At 40.1% G+C, this 23,250-nt stretch overlaps 1 protein-coding gene across 1 annotated transcript in view; it reads right to left on the bottom strand.

Moving 5' to 3' along the window:
- Nucleotides 1–23,250, bottom strand: part of Armc4 (armadillo repeat containing 4) — a 159,810-nt gene that overhangs the window by 112,581 nt on the left and 23,979 nt on the right. The window contains exon 12 of the mRNA XM_028763922.1: nucleotides 287–433. Coding sequence (XP_028619755.1) covers nucleotides 287–433 — 147 coding nt within the window. The remainder of the gene's footprint in view (nucleotides 1–286; nucleotides 434–23,250) is intronic.

The following is a 23,250-nucleotide window of genomic DNA, read 5'->3' as shown; positions in this document are numbered from 1 at the left end:
CTGAAGATTACACATACCCTTTATACTTTTTCCTTCACATATATATATATATATATATATATATATATATATATGAAGGAAAAAGCACAAGCAACTTCTCTTTCCAAAAGCACAAGCAACTGGAGGAAGAGAGGGCAAGTAAATGAGGGAGAAAATTAAGTGCAGCTCCTGGATCATTAGCAATGACAGTGAATGACAGTGAGGCAGACAGATGTGGTAGACACCCAGAGCTTTCAAGAGAACTGTGGGTGGATGGGACTTCTCGCCATTGTGACAAAGTTCTTACCTTGCACTTGACTTCATCTGTATCAAGCAGATTTATTAAGACTTCAAGACCTCCAACGTCTCTAATTGCCAGTTGACAGGTCTCTTGAGCTAGGTTGAAATCCCTCATGGAACACAAGGCAATCACGGTTGCTGTCTGATTTCCCCCCTAGGAAGAAGACACAATGCCATATAGAGGTTAAATAAAGCCACATCCCCATACAGACAACTCTGCAAGCTAGGAAACAAGTCTCCCCACACATGGCACATAAAAATTTTAAAGTTCTCTGAGTGGGTTATAATTTGTTAAATAAATTATGGTGAGCAAAGGCATGGAAAAGCCGTAGTGAGCGTCATAAAATGTTATTCCAATTAAGCACCAACATTTACTGGGGCTTCCTTTAAACAGCTGCAACAATGGGTGATATGAAGGCATTAAATAGAGTCCAGGGGCACACCTTCAGAGAGCAACTGAAAGATGGAAGTTGTATGTTGAGGTGGTAAATGATCCCCCAGTTCTTAATTAGTTACACTGGGCCATGAAATCTACATCTGAAAATTGCTCTTACTAAGACTGTGCATTTGGTCTTTGCTGAGTTGGCTGGCATATAATTCTTAAATCTTTGTAATCTTCAAAGAGATAAATGTCTTTTACATGCTAATGGATTGGCTGATCTCCTTTGTTTGGGGTCAGGATTCTAGCCATTCTCAAGAGGATAATGGTAACCATCAGGGCTGGAAATTGTAGCTTTACCAGTTAGCCTTGGGAAGGGGAGCAGGCCTTGAGGTTAAGTTACTCATTGATGGAAAAAAATTCATCAGTCTCCATTAAAAAAAAAATTCCCAAAGAACATGGTGTTCCTGGGGTGGAAGGAGTATGCCCAGAAAGGGCTGAGAAGCCCCAGACCATTATAGCTTGTCATGAGCTCTGTAGCATTCTTTATAATAAACCTGTATGCTGATGAGTTTTTATAAGCTTGTACAAGGTAGGGTCATCTGGGAAGCAGAAACCTCAGTTGAGAAAAGGCCCCCACAGAGTGGACTATAGGCATGCCTGTGGTGTGTTTCATGACTAATGATTGATGGCTGATGTGAAAGGACCCAACCCACTCACCACCTGTGGTACCTGTCCTGGGCTAGTGGCCCTGGGTTATATAAGGAGGCAAGGTGAGTAAGCCATGAGGAAACAGCCAATTAGCAGCACTCCTCCATGGCTTCTGCTTTAGTTCTTGCCTCCGTGTTCCTGCCTTGAGTTCCTGCCATGACTTCCCATCATGACAGACTGTAAGCTGTAAATCCTTTCCTCCCTGACTGAGATGCTTTTAGTCATGGTATTTACTACAATAGAAAACAAACTGGAACGGCCAGGGAGCATGTTTTCCTGAGGTCTGTGAGCTATTCTAGAAGGTTCAACAAATTTGATGGGGGTGTTGTGAGAATCCTGTTTATAACCAGAAAGAAGCAAGGGTCACAGCTGGCTTTATCTCGGGCATCAGAAGCTTGAGGCCATCTTGGAGTGCCTCAATTGGAGCCATTCAGTTACAGAAGAGGCAGTCTTCTATACGGTGGAAACTCTCACACTCTCTGAAGTCACAAAAGTCTTCTATGTTGACTTTCAGGGAACAGTAGAGGAAAAACATGTTTTCCCTTCACATACATACATTAAAAAATCTGATAGAGAAACTGGGGAGAGGGAAACCTCATGGACAATAGCAGAACAGTAGGACTTAAAGTGGACACAGAGAGGGCTGTAGTAAAAAGAATGTAATTCTATAAGTCACTGACACTAGAACACCTGAGATATGAATGAGGTAAAGGGGACCTCGCCTTCATGAAGGGGTTAATGACACTGCAGAGTGGGCTAGTTAGCATGGATATGGCCTCTCTCTGCCAGTGTCCTTTTACTAAAGGACACAGCAAGGAGGTCATTACCAGATGCCAATACCTGGTACTGGATGATGTCTTAGCCTCCAAAATGGTGAGAACTATATATCTTTTCTTTAATAAGTCCCAATATTGTGTCAAAGTATCATAAAGCAGACTGACAGATGTAGAAAGCACAGAATATAAATGTTGTATATTTACATTTAAAAACATATTTATGAAACATATTTTCTACTAGTCCATATTTTAACATATGAATATAAAAATTAGCAATCAAAGATACACGTTTATGTAATGGATAGTACATAAAGGCTACACAGAATAGAAACAGCAAACAGTAAGCTTTCTCTTCATATCACACACATGTAATGCACAATTCATCACTGTGAACTTACTACCACTTATTACTTTTAAGACAAGAAACCAAGAGGGGATTATTTAATGGTGTACATCAAAAGGTGAAAAGGTAAAGATTTAGATTCCCGCTTGCTTATTTGTTCTAAGAAAATGCCCTGTGCTTCTTAAAGACTGACAGGTGGTGATGTCACTGCTGCAGGCCATTTTTCTTCCCTTGGGGTAATCCAGATCGTCCTTGTATAAAGAGCAGTTCATGACCTACATGTAAAGTATGTTTAACAACTTCATGACTCTTTCTTCTGTCAAGAAAAATGTAACCATTTACCCACATCTGGCTTTAAAGTACAAAATAATAAATAATCTTCTCCTTATCATTGGGTTAGTAACTCCAGTATTTGAGGGCACAATACTCTCAGGTACTACTGATTTCTACTTTTCATCTAGAAAACAAAGGCAGAATAAAAGCAGTAACCACCAAGAGGAGTATGCAGGTCATCCAGTCCATCAGCAGGTAATGGAAGCAAAATGACACACAAAAGGGGGGAAGCAGCAGGAGGTCCCAGGAGGGCACTGAGGGCACTGACAGCTTCTTCTACTAGAGGTTTGGAAATTCAAACCAAGAGCTGCAGGTGGAGTGAGGTCTTTGGGGACAGTTTGAACAGGGATGACCATAGGAGGGATGTTGACACGAGACAGGATCTGCAGCCTCTCTCACAGCCAGGGACCCAGACTACACTGTTGGGATATTTTGGTTGCGCATAATCTAGATTTTTCTGAAGAACTGCCATTTTTCTTTTCTTTAGTGGAATTTTCAGGTTCACACTCTGTTCAGTCTTGGTGTATTTTGTCCAACTCTCTTCCTGTCTCCTAGCTGCTTCTCTGCTTTTGAGTTTTATGTCACACTCACACTACAATTGGTGACATATGTAGTTTTAAAAGCCATTTATTATAAGAAGTACCCATGGGGTGCAATCTTATATATTTCTAAGTTCTATATCTCCAGACCACTGTCAAAATCAAAGAAAAGATTCAGATTTATTGGTGTGAAGTTAGAGCCTTATAGAAAAAAATTCTGTAAATCAACTTTTCTTTCTTTTTTTTTCTGAAAATCTGGAAACATATTTATAGGCTTGGGAGAGTTTTTGATTTTTTTTTTTAGAACAGTTTTATATTAAGAAAAGTTAGTTTTTCCACATTTCAGGATTTCCTTCGACTCTTGTCACTGACCACACTCCCAGAAGGATTATAAATCTTTCAGAACGAATACCAGAAGATGGGAGCCAAAATAGCCAACATACAGAGCCACAAATGTTGGCTGTCGCCATTCTTCTAAATACCATCTTTGTAAAGAACCTCAAGTGCCTGCTCTGCGTCGTCCAGACCCCGAACATCTGGCCCAGAAGAAGTCACACAGCTCTCTCTGCTTACAACTAAACCTGCTGTAAACGATTAGTTGCCGATATGTATTTTCACATTTTATCACACACTTTTGCATCTGTGGAGTTTTAAAAGCTGGAGAAAACATAGTAAAACATATTTTACTAGCTTCTGAAGGGTTTTCAGAAATGTATCCCATAAACTTTTCCATTTCTGAAATGAATGCAATTCTTTTGCTGGTTTGTCTCTGGCCCGGCTCCTGCTCAGGCGTCTCCAGCCTCTATTTCCTGCAGTTCAAATTTCTTTCTTCAACCAGAAGGTGTCTGTCCACTGTCACAATCAGGTTGCAACATGCAGAGCTAAAGTAAATACCATTCTCTTGTGCACCTTCTTAACCTCTTTGCTTTTTTTTAATATATAATTTTATTATAGATACTATTCTTTTTTTTTATTTCTGATGGTGAGGATTGACAGGGACCCTCTCATACTAAACACATACCATAGCTACAATTTCAGCCCATGCTTCAGTGGGACTGATAGATGTTGAATCCTGGTCATGTGAAGTGCCAAGCAAGTCATACTGGATTTTCACATATATTAAAGGAATAAAGAAAATTGCTTTTATTCCTTTATACTGAGCAAGCTGTTGTAGGTGTACAGTAAAAGCTTGAATGAGTTGATACTTTCTGTAACATTTCTTTTGTGCATGTGTATGGATGTTCACATGTGTGTAGGTACAAATATGTGTGCATGCATGTGGAGGTGTGTCTTCTGCAGTCTCCCTTCATCTTACATATATTGAATCAAGGCCTCATACCTGGTTATGCCGGTTCACATACTCTGGCTTACAAGCTTGCTCTAGGGATCACCTGACTTCACCTCCCAGATACTAGGAGTTTAGATGGGTCTCCAAATTTGTCTGGCATTGACATAAATGCTATGACTCCTACCTCCTGGCCTCATGCTTGGATAGCAAGTGCTTCACCTCCACTGAGCCATCACCCAGGTCAACATTTCTTTTTGGAATGGCAGAATGGAATAACAATATTTTTCTAAATAAAGTCTTTGAAATAAGGAAATATTATACTATCTTCAGTACAGTGCAATGTTCCCACTCGCTGTGTTTAAGGAAGAAATAAACTTTCAGTGTGTTGAGATAGCTAATAGTTTCAAGCTGCCTCGAATGGTTTTGTAGTCTTTGATTGGCATGCTCACTATTTGTCCAGCCCAATAATAGCACTAAATGCCAGGAAATAAAACCATACATGATTCTGGCCTTCCTGGGATGTAGAGGATTATGCAAGAGAAAGAACTTTACTTTCTAGTGCCCACATGAGTGAAAAAAATTATTATAAATGTTTGCAAGTAAAAGAAATCACACATTAAAATTAAGCAAACCCAATATCTACAAATCTCAGAGAACTTCTGTACAGGTAAAATGAATGAAATTCTGTCTGAAAAGTACCACAAGGTAGAGGCGTGGGCAGCACAGATGAACCTAGGCCATCCTTCCATAGAGGAAGGATGTCTAAACTGAAATCTAGGTGGAAAGTAGGAGCTTTCCCTGTCTAGCAGAGGAGTGGACTTGGTATGATGTGGAACCTGACCTGGTTAAGAACTCTTACAGTCAATTTTGATTAGTTCTGAGTGACAGCGTGGTAAGCCAAGAACCCAAGTGGCCTAGAACAGCTCTTGTCCAGGGGCCAAGATGAAAGTTTTAATCTTTAATAATTTGAGACATGGGCTCCCCCTGTAGCCCAGGTTGGACTTCAACTCACTGGACAAGGATAACCTTCAACTTCTGGTCCTCATGCATCTACTTCCTGAAGAGCAGGATGTGCTGTGGCGACTATACGTCTAAATGGTATGTGCTTCCAGACCTGGATGGATTTTATAATCTTTACTTCAAGACTGGTCAGCAGGAGCCAGTGACATTTCTAAAAGATCACCCCAGCTGTGGGAGTTCCCAGCTGGAAGAGTTAAGTCTAGACGTGCAGGAACATCTGGCTTACTGCAAAGTTCCAGAAAAAAGAGGGAGACAAGAGTGGGAGGCTCAGGGGACCCAGCAAGGGACTGAGAAATGAGTTTGCTGTGTTTTTCTTTGTTCAGGAAAGGATACAATAAGATCAAACTCCAGAGGGCAACACACAGGCAGGGTCCTCAGTGGTACCTATTGCCAGGGAGCCCTCAACCCGGTGAAACAGTGAGGAAAACGGGCATGATCCCACCCAGTGGCCTCTCCTGTCCCATGCCCCACCACCTGCAATTAAGAAGCAGAGGGATACTTGCTAAAGTAGCAATACAGCCATCAAAGCCCATGCAGCTGGCCCTAGGTAGTCTCAGCAGTTTTCCTCCAAACATACCACTCAGAAATCAGAAAAGTGAAGCCCTTTCAGTGTCTGCTCCTTAATGATGACAGAGGGCCCAGTGCCCAGCAAAGCTTGGAGACATCGCCCAGGATCAGAAATAGCAAAAGGTATTCAAGGGACTGTCAAATGACCAAGTGAGTCAAAGCAGTAAAAGCCCTTGCTTGGCCTTCTGTTTATTTGCAAATCTATTTTACGCTGATGAGTCAGCACTCATAAACCTAAGACTGGACAGAACCCCAAGGAAAAAGAGAAAATAGTGTTTATTTTTCTTAAAGGGAAAAGAAAAGTGTGTGTGTGTGTGTGTGTGTGTGTGTGTGTGTGTGTGTGTGTGGTGTTTAATGAAAATTAGATTCAAGCTACCATTGCAGAAGCTTACTAAAAGTTTTACTTACAATGGGTAAACAGCAATGCAAGGATTCTACACTTATTGCTTTAAAATAGCTGTGGGACATTTATGGAAATTGACAATTTGACATGTTACTGACTACAACAAGGAAAAAAACTGTAGCAAATGTAATTGCTTTCCTAAAAAGTTATAAGAGAATGAGCTCAATAATTACATTTACTAGAATAATTCAGTAAAGTAGCTATACACACGAATAACATTGAAAATGAATGATTCTGAACTCATATCCCCAACATAATAAACCAAAATCAGTAATATGAAAATAATCCCCACACTGATATTAATAACAGCAAAATATCTATGAATAAATCTCACGAGAACTGTTTCCTTGTATAGGAAGGGGAAAGCTGGGGAACATAGTAAGATACAAAACTGACAATAAATTAGAGGGTCACATTAGGCTTAAACGAGGTGACTCAATGTTACTAAAATTGTAATTCACTCAACAATAGTAAGTCACAAATTCATGTAAATCAACCAAAATCTTAAATATTTTTTTCCTTTTAACATGACTCCTAACTCATTATAAAGATGATCTGAAGCCAATCCTGGTGGCAAATCCTGGTAATCCTTGAACTCTGGTGGCTGAGACAGGGGGATCATGGGTTTGAAACCAATCTGACCTATACAATGTGATCCTATGGCAAAACAACGATAAAAATATCAGAAATGGAAATACACAAAACTTAGTGTTTAAATATTTCAGACAAGCACATGCTAACACACATCAAAGCTGTACAGTTTGGAAGTAAACTAGCAACAGCCAAGTAAAGCAGACATAACCCCCTTTGAGAGTGTCTACAGTGTCTATAGTGTTGGCACATGGCCACAGGGATGGCAGAGTGGATGAGCCAATAGTCTGTGTGGACAAATACAGTAGGAAAATGTTAAAAGCTGAAAAACTGTAAGTTTCTCATACTTGGCTGGGCATGTTTCTCCAGGTCTAAAAAATTGTCTTGTGTTCTGCTGACAGCGTTCTCTATGCCTCAGTGACAGCATTCTGTGCAGAGGCAGGAGAATGGCTACAAGGAATCAGTATTTTCTGTAAATGGAAGGGCAGCTGCACATATGAACTCAAAGCAGTTGTGACAATATGCACAAAATCTGTAGGAGCTCAAGTCACATAAAACACCAGCCTGGAGAGGGGACAGTGGCATGAAGCACCTCTCCTAGCAAAGGAGCTGGGGGCAACTGATTGGTGCTGGGAGAAGGATTCCATTTTCTTTAAGAGGTTGGTAGGTTTGCCATGCTCCAAGTGAAAGGCCACACATCAAGAACTTATGAACAGTACAAACTGTACTTGATGGGTCTAAAAAATGGAAAGGACCATGAAGTTGGTGAGTAAATAGGAGGGGCTGGATTTGTAGGGACTGGTAATGGAAAGGGACATGGAACTGCATGTGTAAACAGGAGGGGACTGTTCTGTAGGGGCTTGGGAGAAGATTGGATATGATCAAAAGACATTGTATGGAATTCTCAAGGAGAATAAAACTAGGAAAAGAAAGATTAGCGACAAAATAAAAATAAAGCAAAATAAAATTTGAAAGCACACACAAATGTCTACCAGAAGTAAAAAATATTTCTGTCATCTTTGACTAGCCTTGGAAAGCCTTCCTAGCCTCTCCTACACAAAACTCATGAGCCACAGAGAACAGACTAGGTGCTTAGTAATGAAGTAGATAGTAGATAAGATGGCTTGTGGTACGTTGACAGAAAATGCCAGCAGTCAGTAGAATAGCCAAAGGGTTAACTGTATCATCAAGAATAAAACAGCACACAGAACAAAGGGCAAAGGTACGATATAATGTGGTATGACAAATGACAGCAATTGGCAGCCTTCTTACGGGCCAGCAATATGTAAGCCCAAGGAAAACTGGCTGAAATAAAGAACCCAGGAAATTCATGAGAACTTGTAGCAATAGATTTTTAACCCCTGATGAAGGACCTCATTGTTCTGGGAATATTTTTAAAGACTTTCAGTATCCTGACTCCATCTCAGACCAATTCAGGCAAATCCACATGATCAGCCCCTAGGCCTCAGGGCTGCTGTTTGTTGGTTTTCATTTTAACACCCCTAGATGATTTAATTCTGCATCAGGAGTAGAAAACATTAGTTACACTGTAAAATGCTGATATAAGCTTACTGCAAGGAGCTAACAGATTTTCTTTTCTGCAAACTAAACCTAATTCCACCGCTAGTTCCAATTAAAAGAAAAATAGTTAAGCCTTCTCATACTTTAGGGGCACTTCTTCCCTTCTTAAAATAACTTTATTGGCTCTGGGGAGGTGGCTCTGTCAGTGAAGTACCTTTTGCACAAACACGAAGACCTGAACCTGTCCCAGAACCCATTGAAAAAGCATGTGTGAAGCCTGCAACCTCCACACCGGGACCAGGGGAGACAATGGGAACCTTCGAGCTCATTGGCTAGCAACTCTACTGAAATCAGTGAGCTTCTGGGTGAAAGAGAGATCCTGTCACCAAAAAATGAATGGGAAGATGAACAACTGTTGACTTCTGGCCCTGCACACATGCAAGCCTTCACACATACATGTGCACACACCATTGGGAACACATCCATGGAACATGTACACTCACAGAAATAAAACTTTTGGAGCATAACGTGACATGCAAACATTTGCACATATTTAACATACACAATTTGATGATTTATGTGGGTGCCAGGGGTAGATTCCAGGGATCCAATCTTGGATCTTCACACTTGTGAGACAAGTACTTTATTGACTGATTGATCTCCCTAGCCCGGGCCTCTTGAATTCTTTGAGTGCAGGAATATTGTACAGATTCCTTTTAAAGAGAGTATCTCAATTTCTTTTCTGTAGCTGCCATAAGCTACCCTAATAGAAGTAATTTAAGGCTAAGAGGTTTATGCTCCAGTCAAATGGTACAGACCACAAGGTGACAGCTTGGAGCAGCTGGTCACATCACGCCTGCAATCAGAAGACAGAGAAAGCAATGTATGTGCTCAGGTCACTCTTGCCTTCATCAGTCCAGAGTCCCAGTCTAGAGAATGGAGCGACCCACAAGAAATCGCCCCCCTTTAATCAACGTCATCCTCTACAGGCATGCTCAGGGGCCTGCCCCACCCCCACACCCCAGTGATTTCAAATCTCATTCATTTGACAGTTGAGTTTAACCACCATACCGTGTTTACCTTTATAGTACAGGTTGGTCCCTTGAACTCGTTATGTAACTCAGGCTGACCTTGAACTCAGTCTCTGCCTCAGCATTCTGAGTGCTGGTATTATAGGTGTGCATCAGTATCCATGACAGAAATGTAGTCACATCTTACGTAAGTGAGCACTTACACACATTAAACAACTCCACCTTAGAGCTACTAGGAATTTGTATTCTCTATTCATTCCCACACTGTCTTTTAAAGAATCCATCCCACAGAAATAGTGCATGTATCTAAAGGATGCATTCAGATAGTCGAAGTATAACCAGAGTAAAACTCAGACATTACCACCACAGAAACTGCTAAACAAATTAATGTCTGTCTGCAATTAAATATATAGTAATTAAGGGCAAACCAAAGCACAATATTAAAGAAGAAAAATGTAAGCTGAGCATGATGGTTGTTTTGCACCTATAATGTCAGCACTCAAAAGACAGAGGCAGCAGCATTGCTATTAGTTCACAGACAGCCCAAGTTAATATTGAGTTTCAAGTCACTCTGGTCTAATGAGTAAGATCTGGTCTCAGAAAGCAAATGATAATAAATAATAATAATAATGCATGACTTTATTTGTACAAATTATGAAATATCTGTAAAGAAGCCTTCATTTACTCAGCTTGAATTTTCATAGTGAACTTACACTAAATTACTATATCTATAATTCTTAAGAGCTTAAACCAAAGAGGGAATGTATGTGTGTGTGTGTGTGTGTGTGTGTGTGTGTGTGTGTGTCTGCATGTGCATGTGTATATGTATATGCATATGTATATAACCTACATATGCTGCTGTGGTTCTGAGTACTGCAGAAACATTGGCAGGCCACAGCAGACAACCACACCCCCACCCAAGGCTGGGAAAGCAGCCACAGCCTTGCTAGCACAAACCTCAAAGACTAGTGGCCCAGGAAGGGACTCAATGCTCCTATTTTCCTGCAAATACACAGTATCTACTAACGACTATGGCAGATCTATTTATACATAGATATAAAGTGTATATACTATAGAAGTGTCTGTAACATAAAGGTGCTGGAGATGCCAGAGCCTTGAGCATCCTAAGCAGCATGCTCAAACACCTGTAGGATCGTGTGTGTGTGTGTGTGTGTGTGTGTGTGTGTGTGTGCATGTGCACACACACATGTGTATGTGTCATTTTGATCATGGTTTTTGACATGGGGTCTTGTCATGTTGCCCTCACTACTCTCCAGTCCCTGGAACAGAGTGAGTCCCTGACGCTGTAAGCATATGGCCCTGTGCCCAGCTGAAGATTTTTCACATTGCCACTTTTAGTAGTTTGGTTGATGTGGTGATATGACGATTATTCCCAGTGGTTTCAGTGGTTCTGAGTCAGTAGCTCTGCATTACAAAGATCACCTCATTATTCTGCTTTCCCCTCAGATTTACGACAGACAAAAGGGCAAGGAGGGATGAAACCTTGAAAACTGAAAATGTTATTGTTCACTCATGTGGAATGCAGAGTCACCGTTGGGGAGGCATGCGCTCCTACCTTCACCACATCTTCTGTGAACAAAACAAAACAAACAACAAAACCATAAAAAAACTCTGAGTCCTGGTGACATCATTTTGAACTCTAGGCCTCAGAGAGTGGAAGGATAGAATTGACTCCAGCCAGTTGTTCTGTATATTTACACTGTGCTTCTTGCACGCATGTATGCATTTTTAAAGACACATAAGACTTTCTACTAACGTTGTCTCTGGGTACTGAGTTTTTTAAAATGTAACCCACATGAGTGAGATATCATGCATAATCTTAAAAATATTACTCTGGAAAGCAACACTCTTCTAGCAGCTATAGTTTGCTGGGTACATGAATAGTGACCCACAGCTTTCCATTTTCAAACTGCCCCTTTTAACTGTACCACCATTGTTCTCGCTCCCTTAAAAACCTAGTTAAAGAACACACCAAGGCTACCTTCCAAAAATGAATACCAAGTCCCATTATAAGAGGCTCCTTCTTGGCCTCTCACTCAGATGAAGCTATGCAAATGAGAGAGAAGATGGTGAAGCAATGTCTACAAGCCTCCTGGGTCCTAGGTTTCTTGACAGTGAGACAGAATCACCAGGCAACAGGCAGTAAAGATAGAAGCTGGATGTGATCCCAGCCACAGCCACCTTCTGTGTGGCCTGCAGCAAAAGGATTTCTCAGCTTTTCCACCAATGAAACAGGGATCAAACCTTCTGCCACTCCAAACCTAAGACACAAGTAATGGGAATGGAATTTAATTAAGTGTAATTGATTGCAAAGTACATCGAATTCCTACAATGAAAAAAGAAAAGCATTTAACTCCCAATTACCACTCAGAACCAGTTAGCAGTGTGTGTGTGTGTGTGTGTGTGTGTGTGTGTGTGTGTGTGTGTAGGAACAGGGTCCCAGTAAAGCATTGTCAACAGAGATTTCAACCGGAAACACATGTATTGCCAAGAACTCCTTTTCAGAGAGCCCTGCATGTCTCCTTTGAAGTGTCAGCCTAGTGGCTTTTCTGATAGGAATGTCACTCTGAAGTCAGGCCCCCTCCACAGTAATCTAGGGGACTTCCAGGCACCTTTAATTTTCATGCTCTTAAATTCTAAACTTGTGGATACTGAACAGAACAGAAGAGTAACTGCCATGGTCCATGGATCGTGTGAAATGAAATGTACATGGGTATTTTATGAATCTGTCGATGGAGAGTGGTCCTCCTGTGTAGGATGCTGATTCTCTCTCCTCCAATGCTTCTCTCCTCCCCTTGCCACTGGCCTGATCTTTTCCTCTGCTCCTTTTTTCCTCTGCTTGCTACTGGATACATCTTTCTAAACTAATGCTTTTGTCATCATCCTGCCCACTCTCCTAGCAGAATTCTGCAGGGAAGGGGGACATCTGGAGAAATGGAGAATCCACTTTGTGTTCCTCTGTTATTGTATAAGCAGGCAAGGGTCAGACCTTCTGAGCACAGTGCTTCAGTATCTCCAACAATGTGTCTTAACATCACTGAGCTTAGAGCTGAGGCCAGAGTGACACAGACATGCTCTCCCCAGGCAACAGCCCCAATAAACACCAACAGGTGAGAGAGACGTCATCCCAGATGCTCAGAAGCCCCTCAAAACTACCAGAGAGCCAGCCACGCCTGTAACAGCACCTTGTCCACTGTCACCCAGCACACCCTGGAGGTAACTCCACCACCTTGGTTTTTCTCTTCAATTCAGAGCCAAATTCTGGGGATAGTCCACATAGAAACGGATTCTTACAGAATTTTACCCTTGGCCTAACTCCGTCTTTCTCCCTTTAAGGCCACTCTTTCTACATTAGCGTTTCCAAGGCAAACCTGTGTATTTCTACCTTCCTATTCCCCACCTGGCCTGCATCGGAAATTATCCATCTGTATCAACTTAATAACTACTCTTGTGAATGATAAACCCTCTTTTCTAAATGGATGCTTCTGATATTTCAGGTTTTCCCCTCATATACCATATTTAGAAGTGAATCAAATAGCATTTCAGTGATGCTAGGGATACAGAAAAAAATGTAGAGCACAGATGTTAGCAAACTGTAGCCTCTAATTATAGCAAAAAAAAAAAATCTTTTTCTTGAAAGATTTTAAAGTACTCCTGGCCAGTGGAGGAAGTGGTTTCTGTCTTATGAGAACAGATGCAAAGGTAAAAGCGTATCTCTAAGGAGAAAGGGAGCTAAAAAGAGGGAGACAGCAGAGTGAGGACAGTCATCCACTGAGGGCTCTGCCTGGGAAACAAGATGAGCTCCCGTGAATGGGCTGAGAGGATGGACAGATGTGCTACACCAGTAGCCTCAACCTCCTTTGCACCATCATTTAGGCAGAAGTTCAAGGGTCAAACCTGTGATCCTTAGCAACATACCCTGCAGATAGAGACATGAATTAAATAAGACCCCTCTATTGAAGCAGCAGTTAAAAAGTTGGACAAGGTGAACCATCATGGCAGAAGAAGACAGAACATACTTATCAGGAAGCAGGGCTGAAAAAGAGTATGGTACTGCATTTAGATTAGTGTACAGTCTGCGACCATCCCACCCTGTATGTGCAGGAACTCAGGAGCCAAGCATGGTTGACTTGATTATTGGGTGGGAGAATTGTATGTGGACGAATCAGCCAGGAAGGAAAAAGAAGTTGGAAGGTTGATGAGTGGAAAAAATGCGGCATATTCCTTAATTTTTTTTGTAAAAAAAAATGTTCTAAAATCTCAAAAGAAAGAGAGAGACAGAGATAGAGATAGAGATAGAGATAGAGATAGAGAGAGAGAGAGAGAGAGAGAGAGAGAGAGAGAGAGAGAGAACTTTTGCAAGTTGAAATAAATGTAGGTTAAGGCCAAATAATTGGTTATCAACTCCCTTTTCTTATGTGCCAAGATCTGAGCTCATAGTGCTGGATAAATAATAAGCTACAGTTCATTGACTTGTTTCAATATTAATGAGCTCATCGATTTTTTTCATTATCACAGACATTCTATCCTTGGAAAACAGTGACTGAAAATCAAGTCAACATTACCATTTCTCTGCTAGTGTAAGCTTACATTGGAGCCATCATTTTATAAATTAAAATGTCAGATGTATTTATTTTGATATTACCTAGAGACATTCAATTTTGCATTTCAGAGACTTTTTAATATCCTTTTGTGTCTCTATATAAAACAGCTACCTGTGTCAAAAAAAAAAACCCTAGAAATAATTTGTAGATCTACTTTCCCTTTTATTGGCTATGTTAAGAGATTTACCTGTGGGAGCTATAAGAATTCCAAGCAATTTAGTGTCTGGCCAAAGGTATCACATTTGCACACGATTTCCTGATGAATAACTTGTGTGAGCCTAAGTAGCACTTCATCAATAAATGTTTTCCTTAGCTGTTCTGGGACAGAAACAGCACATCCCCTTTTGGCTCCAATGCTATGTGGATTTATCCTAAGAAGCTGAATAACTCAAGATAGCATTCTATAACCAGGCTATTAGGAGACTCTTCGCCATGGTCCCAGCAGGGTGTCATCTGGGAGTCATACTATGTGCTCCCTTGCCCTGTGCCTTCCCATTTCACCCTAAGGGCCAAAATTTTCCCAGAATTATTGGCAACTGGCTACTTTTTATTTAATTATTGTAAGTCTATCCTTCACTATATTAACTCACTGTATTTTCCTTTTTTTATTGTTTTGCTAGAAATTTTAAAGCAAAATTTGAGGGCCACCTAGGCAAGCAATACTCCACATTATGCAACTTCTATGGTCATAATCATACACCATAGAAATAGTTATCACAGCCAGCACTGAAGACTCCATGCCAAGCACTCCAGAGGTGGTGTGTTGCATTTAGTATCCGCCATGATACTGACATGTGGACACTTTTCCCTTCTTTACCAGTGAAACTGGTAGTTGAAACTGAAGTTGACAAAAGTATGCCAGCCAACCAGAAGCTGCTGAGCTGGTAAGTAGAAGCCCACTGTTATCTTTCCAACATCCATGCTTTTGCCTACCTCATTGTTCTGCCTCTTGGTTGTTCTCATGGTTCTGCTTATCTGACTCTGCTTTTTCTTTTTTTTTTTTTTGCAAAAAAAAAAAATACAAAGGACTCTTGGAAAACATCAAGATTCTCCTACTCTTTTTCCAAAGGTCATGTCTGAACCTGAATGGCCTGTTATACTCAAAACTTTAGACTTGGGAGCATTCACTGATGACAATTTTTTTCCCTGGCTGATAGACTAAGAGTTAAGAAAAGGTATCAGGCACGTGACTTAAGCCTGGAATTCCAGCACTCAGAAGGTACAAGCAGGATAGTCATAAGTACAAGACCAATCTATGCTACCTACTGAGACTCCATTCTCCATTGACCAAAGAAAAGAGGGCTTGAACAGCTCTTTGTCTGGGTCAAGGACCTGGCACGATCCTGGGAATGTATCCTGTGCTGTGCACACATTCACCTGTGATCCACTAGCGCTTTCAAACACCCAACAAACAAGAATCTTCAAGATTGGCAATTTTTAAAAAAATGATATTTGTAGAAATTCCCAGAAATTCATCAAATCATAAAGTATTCTATATTTTCCTTAATATTTTATTCCCATTTATGAATTCTCTCATTACGAATTTTTAAGTCATAAGAACCATAATAATAGAAGAACACTGTCTGCTGCCTTGCCTCTGGGTTCATATTCTGCTTCCTTCTTATATAGTCCAGGCCCACATGCCCTAGTAAGCTGGGTTCTTGTGAATCAATTAACAATCAAGGAACTGTCCCTCAGACATACTCACAGGCCAATGCAATAGAAGCAGTTCTTCATTTGAGGTTCCACTCTTCCAAGGTGTGTCAAGGTGACAACCAAGATTAGCCATTATATTTGCCCTAGAGCAGAATGGTCAAGCTGCAATTCTATTTTTCAGCTACCTGAGAATCTCCTTTTTTCTGCAATAGCTGTATTAGTCCACCAACCATGTGAAGGTTTTCCTTTTCTCCACACCTTCTCCAGTGTGCATTGTCTTTTAACTCTCTGACAACAGTCACTCAAGCAGGTAAAAGGGGTTGTCTCATAGCTATGATTTTCATCTCTCTGATACATAGTGATAATAGGCATTTTTTTATGTGTCTTAACCATTATTTAGGCTCACCTCAAAGAAATGCCTGATTAGGTCATGTGTCTCTTAAGTGGATTATTTTCCTTGAAATTGAATTGAGTTCTTTATATATTTTGGGGATTAATCCCTCATTAGATACACGGTTTGCACACATTTTCCTCCCAAGTTATGGAATATCATCTCACTTTTATGTTGCCTTTGTATTCATTTAATTTGACTCGATTCCATTTGCTTTTCTTTAATTTAATTTTCTTTAATTAATTGATTTACTTTTATCCGAATTTCAGTTTCCCTTCCCATTTTCCTCCCAGCCCCTTCCTCTAACTTTCGTTCCCTCCCTCCATCCTTCAATCCTCCCTTTCTCCCCAGAAAAGGAAGGCCTTTCATATCAAGTTGCCTTGACATAGCAAGTTGCAGTAGGACTAGGCACATCTTTTCCTATTGAGTCTAGACAAGGTGGCCCAGTTAGGGAAAAGAGACTCAAAGGCAGGCAGCAGAGTCAGAGACAGACCATATTAGGAGTCCCATATGAAGACCAAGATGCACAACTGATATAAATGTATGCAGAGAAACTAGGTCCATTTCTGTTCGGCATTTCAGTTTCTGTGGGCCCCTATGGACCCAGATTAATTGATTCTGTAGGTTTTCTTGCGGTGCCCTTGACCTCTCTGGCTCCTTCAATCCTTCCTACCCCTCCTTCCATTTGTTTTCTGTTCATACTTGTGTTCTTAAAGTCATGTTAAAGAAAATTTTGCCCAGATTATTATCTAATAAAATAGATTTTCTTCTAATAGTTCTATAATTTCAGGTGTTCCATTCGCAGTTATTTTGTATATGGTGTAAAGAGTCCAACCTCTTTGTATCTTTTGGATATGTATGTATATGTGGTATATTTGCATGGTCTTGATCACATGAACCTGGATATGTGCATTTGTATATGTACATGTGAACATGAATGTGGAGACTAGAAGTTAATATAGGGTGTCTTTTTGTTGTTTGAGAATTTCATATATGCCTGGAATGCATTTTGATCAACTTTCCCATTCCTTCATGTCCAATTCACCACCATTCTCCCTCAATTTCTTCTCAAACAACAACAAAACACTGAGTCCACACATTGTATGCAGTGGTTATGTGCATTGAGGCAGGACCATACATTAGAGCATAGGTAGCCTCTTAGGAGACAGACACATTCCTGAAAAAAAAACTGATTCTTCTTAGAAGCCATGAATTCCCAGTTGGTGGCATAGATCTTCGTGAAGCCCTTCCCTAGTCACAAAGGGATTCTTTTTTTTTTTTTTTTTTGGCTTGATCTTGTGCAGGAAGTCCCAGGTGCTGTGAGCTTACCTGTTCAACAGTCCTGTCATGTCTGACAAATATTGTTTCACTGCAGTAATCCACTACTTCTGGCCCTATTATCTTTACCCCCAATCTTTGCTGATCACCATTGAGCTTTGTTCAGTGGAGGTATGATACAGATTTCCAATACAGAAATGGGCACTCTACAATAAATTATTCTGTGCATCAAACAGTTGTGTGTCTGTTTCATTTAACCACAATTTGCTGCATAAAGAAGCTTCTCTGATGAATATATTCATTTATCAGAATAATCGTATTGGGTCATGCTTAGTGCTTATGAACTACCAACCACGGGTTTTTGATCCAGTCATCGGCAGTAGGCATAAGTTTCCTCTTGTGGAGAAGGTCTTAAATCCAATTCGAATGCAGTTAGTTATTCCTGTACTGTTCATGCCATTATTGAGCCAGTGGCACATCTTGCCTGGCCAGCCATTATCACAGCTCACAGGGTTCATATCTGGAAAGACTATTGATTTTTCTTCCCTGGTAACATGCATACAAAGCTTCAAAACTCTAAAAGTTAGCCAGTAGGGATGAAGCTTGCAGATCAGTCAGCTTCAATTCTCTATGTTCTATGACTCAAACATACAGTATCTTCAGTAATACAGTCTTTATCATCAAGTTCTACAGTAACCACGAGAATGGAAATAGGGTGTAATATTTGAGGAGGGGTGCTCATGGGACCTAACTGGCCAATACCTTGAAAAGAAATAATCCACAACTTGTACTGTGGTGTTACAATGCATGGGACATTTCTCCCCATCATAGGCTAATTCCATTTAAATTCTTCTTACATTTGTATACACCATAGGAAATGGAAGGTTTTCTTTCTATAGTAGAAAACTTCCATATGGATACTTATTTCTCCTGTACTCCTTCCTCTGCCTTTTCCTGCTTTGCCCTCTCCTACCTCATTTAACCCTTCATTCTCCATTATTCCATTTTCTGGTCAAGTCCTCAAGTCACCTTAATGTCATTCCCATTCCAAGAAAATCCCCCTATGTCTCCTTATTAGTTTACTGTCTTCTATGAGTACTCCAATTTACACACATATGTCTAAAGACTCAAAGCTAATATCCAGATATGAGAGAGAACATGCAGCATCGGTCTTTCTGGCTCTACATCCCCTCGCTCAGAAGGACTATTTCTAGTTTCATCCATTTACCTGAAAATTTCATAATTTCATTTTTCTTAATCCAAATAATATTTTGTTGCATATGTGCCATATTTTTATTATTCATTTATCAATTGATGGATATACAGAGGCTGTCCATTTTCAAGTTGGTATGAATACAGAAGCAAAGATTGGAGGAGTAAGTATCTCCACAGTAGGATATAGAGTTTGTGTTAGTCACAGTTATGGAATGAATATATATATATATATATATATATATATATATATATATGTAATCACATTATATTTTATATATTATGTTATTTATTATTTATTATGTATTTATTATATATTTTATATATATATGGGGAATTTATTGGAATGACTTACAGTCTGCAGTCCAACTGACCCAACAGTGGCCAGTGAACGGAAGTCCAAGAATCTAGTAGTTGCTCGGTCCCTCAAGGCTAGGTGTTTCAGCTGGTCTTTTGTATAAGCCAGAATCCTGAAGAAGTAGGTTCTCCAGATGTGCTGGCAATTAAGTGCAAGCAGGTACAGAAGAAGAAATCCTTCCTTTTTCCATTGTTCTTATGTAGGCCTCCAGGAGAAGGTATGGTGCAGATTAAACGTGTGCCTCAAAATCTGGGTTAAAGTTATGTATTGATCCATATTAAGAGCCTGTATCATCCCATCTCAAGATCTGGATCAAAAGCCTGTGTCTTCCAGCCTCATGATCTGGATCAAAGGCATATTGTCTTCCAGCCTCAAGATTCAGGTTACAGGTGTACAATCCATTTCTGGATTGTAGTTCATTCCAGATATAGTTAAATTGACAACCAAGAATAGCCATCACAAGAGTCCTTTGGGAGTATGCCCAGGAGTAGGGCTGGTATGCTCATCTACTTATAGCTTTCTCAAGAACTTCCACATTGATTTCCCAAGTGGCTGCAACAGCTTTCACCTCACCAGCATTTTATCATGAAAAGTTTTTCTCTTTCAATTTCAATATATATTTTTGCTAAGTATAATAGTCTTAATTTGGAAATTGTGGTTCTTCAGAACTTGAAATACATTGTTCCAGGCCCTGTGGCTTTGACAGTTCTGTCAAATCAGGTGTTATTCTTATGGGACTGCCTTTCTAAGTGACTTGATGTTTCTCTCTTGCAGTTTTCAACGCCCTTTATTCTGTGTTTTTACTTTTTTAACTGTAATATATCATTGAGAGTTTCTTTTCTGGCCCTGTCTATTTGTAAATCTGTAGGTCTCTAGTATGTAGCTGGGTATCTCTCTAGATTCGGGGATTTTTTTCCTTTTCCATGATAATATTGAAAATGTTCTCCATGTCTCCCCTATAGTATTCTTTTCATTACATGCTTGGCATCTGAAAATTAGCTCTGCTATGGTGCCGTGGAGCTCTCCTAGCTTCTGTTCACTTTTTTACTAATTTCTCATTGACTTTCACTGAGTGATCAAATTCCTCTACTATGCCTTCCAGCCGTGAATCTGTTTCCTATGTGACCTACTGTCCTGAGGCTTTCTACTAAAGTTTTTATTAGGCTTACTATTTTTCATTTCCAACATCATTTCAGTTTCAGAAATTCTTTTGATTAACCTCTATTTTCATATCTTGGATTGATTTTCTGATCTTTTTCACCTCATTATTTATGCTTTCTACTAATATGTGCATGTTGTCTTTGAGCTGTTTGAGCATGCTTACAAACATTCTTTTGAATTCTTTCTCTGGAAGATCTTCCAGGTCACTTACATTAGCTGTCATTAATATGGGATGAATACTTTTGGAGGAGTCTCATTGCCTTTCTTGTTTGTTTATTTGTTTTTTTTTATGTTTGTATTGCTGTGCACACTGGAGGATTTTGTTGGCTAGACCTATTCATTTATTCTTTCTTCTTTGTTCAAGTCACCTTTGCTCTTTCTGTGCATACATTTACATTGTTCAGGAGAGGACTAGGTCTTAGTAGGGTTGAGATGTCCATGTTCCCCTATGAGACTGATGTAGAAAGTTCTAGTTTCGCATCACAAACCTAAGCAGAGAAAGCTGGGATCCTCTACTTGCTGGTGGAGGCTATGATAACTGGGTTCCTGGAACAGGATGATGTAAGGTATCTTCCACAGTCATTCCCACAAGTAGTCTACCCGGCTTGCTCTGGGGATTCTGTCATTTCCTCCCATGCTCTGGGGTTACAGGCAGGTTCTACGCAGCCCAGGTACTTACAGGTACTTACATAGGCATTAGAGACCCGAACTGCAGCCCTTACACTTGTGCAGCAAGCTCTCTCTACTGAGTATACAGCCCCTCAAATTTCATCCATCTGTTCTATATCTTCAGTTTCTCCAATACATTGTATTTTAAAAACATTTCTATTGGTTCTCTTGGAGTTTCATATCATGAACCCAAATCACAATTCCTTCCCAGTCCTTCCATGTTCACCCTGACTTGTGACCTTCCCCTGAAAAGTAGGAGAGAGAGAGAGAGAGAGAGAGAGAGAGAGAGAGAGAGAGAGGGAGAGGGAGGGGGGGGGGGAGGGGGGGAGGGAGGGAGGGAGGGAGAGAGAGAGAATGATAATAAAACAAAAGCTGTGTCCACTGGCGCATGATCTTAGTAGCCTGCCCCTTAAATATATCTGAGTCCTTCCCTCCCATACCTCCTCTGAAAGCCATCAATTGTGGAGAGCTACTCTTCAGCATCTCTAATGCCTGGTTCTATTCTATTGCTTTGGTCGCTGTGTCTGTTCTTATAGTAGTATCCTGATATTTTGACTAGCACAGCTTTGAGTATAGTCAGATAAAAATAATAAAAATATTTTATCTGCTGACCTTAATTTGAATTAGCCATTAAAACTTGATTCGCGTAATTATATTTTAGATTAATTTTGCTCATTAGGCTCTAGTTTACTCATTTCAGGGCAGAACAGGCTTCAACACTCCCTCTCTTTGCATTTCTTTTGATGATGTACTCATAAAGAACAAATTTAACATGGAGTATACAATACTATAAGTAGACAACGATAAATGACAACAAATATTCCTTGAGTAATCCAAATAATGTGACCTTCCTGTCTCCTAGAAAGGCTGATAAGGGTACAGAGAATCACAGTTAAAACAGGAAACACAGATCCAAATTCCAAATGCAAGCATTTATTTTGACTCTAAAATTTCTTATTTTTTGAATCCCCAGTAACAGATTTTATTTATAGCATACTGGGTATATAAAATTACTGCTACTTTTATATATAACCTATTTCTTTTTTGTGTAGTATTTGTGTATATGTGTGGAGGCTAAGAGTTGACATCCCAACAACAGTATCGTATGTCCACTTATTCTGTAACTTTTTGAGAATTTCATATCTGAGTACAGCTTTTACATTATTTCGACCCCTCCTCTTCCCACCTCTAACATCTCCCATGATCTACTTCATCTCAGATTAAAGACCCCTTCTCAAACTGTTGTTACATGTACATAACCAACTAGTCCATCTAGTGTTGCACATATATACATGTGTTTAGCACTGATCTCATTGGAACTGAATAAGTGAATAATAAGGTGTGTGACCCTGAAGAAAACAAATTCTTCCTCTTTTCATAGCCATTGACTGCCTGCAGTTCCTCATCTAGGGGCGAGGGTGGGTGCTGTTGCTATGCAGGTCTTGTTTAAGCAACCATATTGTTTAGCTTTCATGGATACAAAGTCCATTTCATACCTATGACACGTTATTTCACTGCAGGTGCCCTGATCTTCTGGCTCTTACAATCTTTCTGTCCCATCTTCCACAATTTTCCCTAAGCCTTAGATGTAGGAGTTGCACTGTAGATGTAACTAGAGGGAATGGGTACCCAGTGGTCACTTGTGTCTGTATTATGAACAGTTGTGGATCTCTGCTTCAAAAACGAAGTTTCTATGGTTAGAATCAAGAACTAGACTTATCTGTATGTATAAGAGTCAGTATTTAAAGTAGTTAGAAATTATAAATGTCAGTAGTAGATTCTCCTCTAGGGTCTATGGCCATGCCAGCCACTGGTAGTTGATAGGTTTATAGTACCTGGCATGAGTTCCTTCCTATTTCCCAGTTTCCTAAGTACAATTATACTGCTATTTCTTAGCTCCAAGTAAAATATGCCATTAGCGCTCCACTGGGGTCATCTTGACAGGCCAGTAGATTTTGCAGTTATAGGTTTTTGAGCTGAGTAGCATTACTTATTGTTTTTTCTCCCTTGGCCTCCACCTTTTGAGAAAGGGTCAGTCACTGGATCTGGAGCTCACTGATTGGTTAACAAGGTCCTGAGGTTGGCCTGTCTCTAACCCTGCCTCATGTGACAGATCTGT

Source organism: Grammomys surdaster, unplaced genomic scaffold (genome assembly GCF_004785775.1).
Source record: "Grammomys surdaster isolate TR1022 unplaced genomic scaffold, NIH_TR_1.0 140, whole genome shotgun sequence".
NCBI lineage: Eukaryota > Metazoa > Chordata > Mammalia > Rodentia > Muridae > Grammomys > Grammomys surdaster.
The sequence above is the reverse complement of the archived record's forward strand: the minus strand, read 5'-3'. Positions and strand labels throughout refer to the sequence as shown.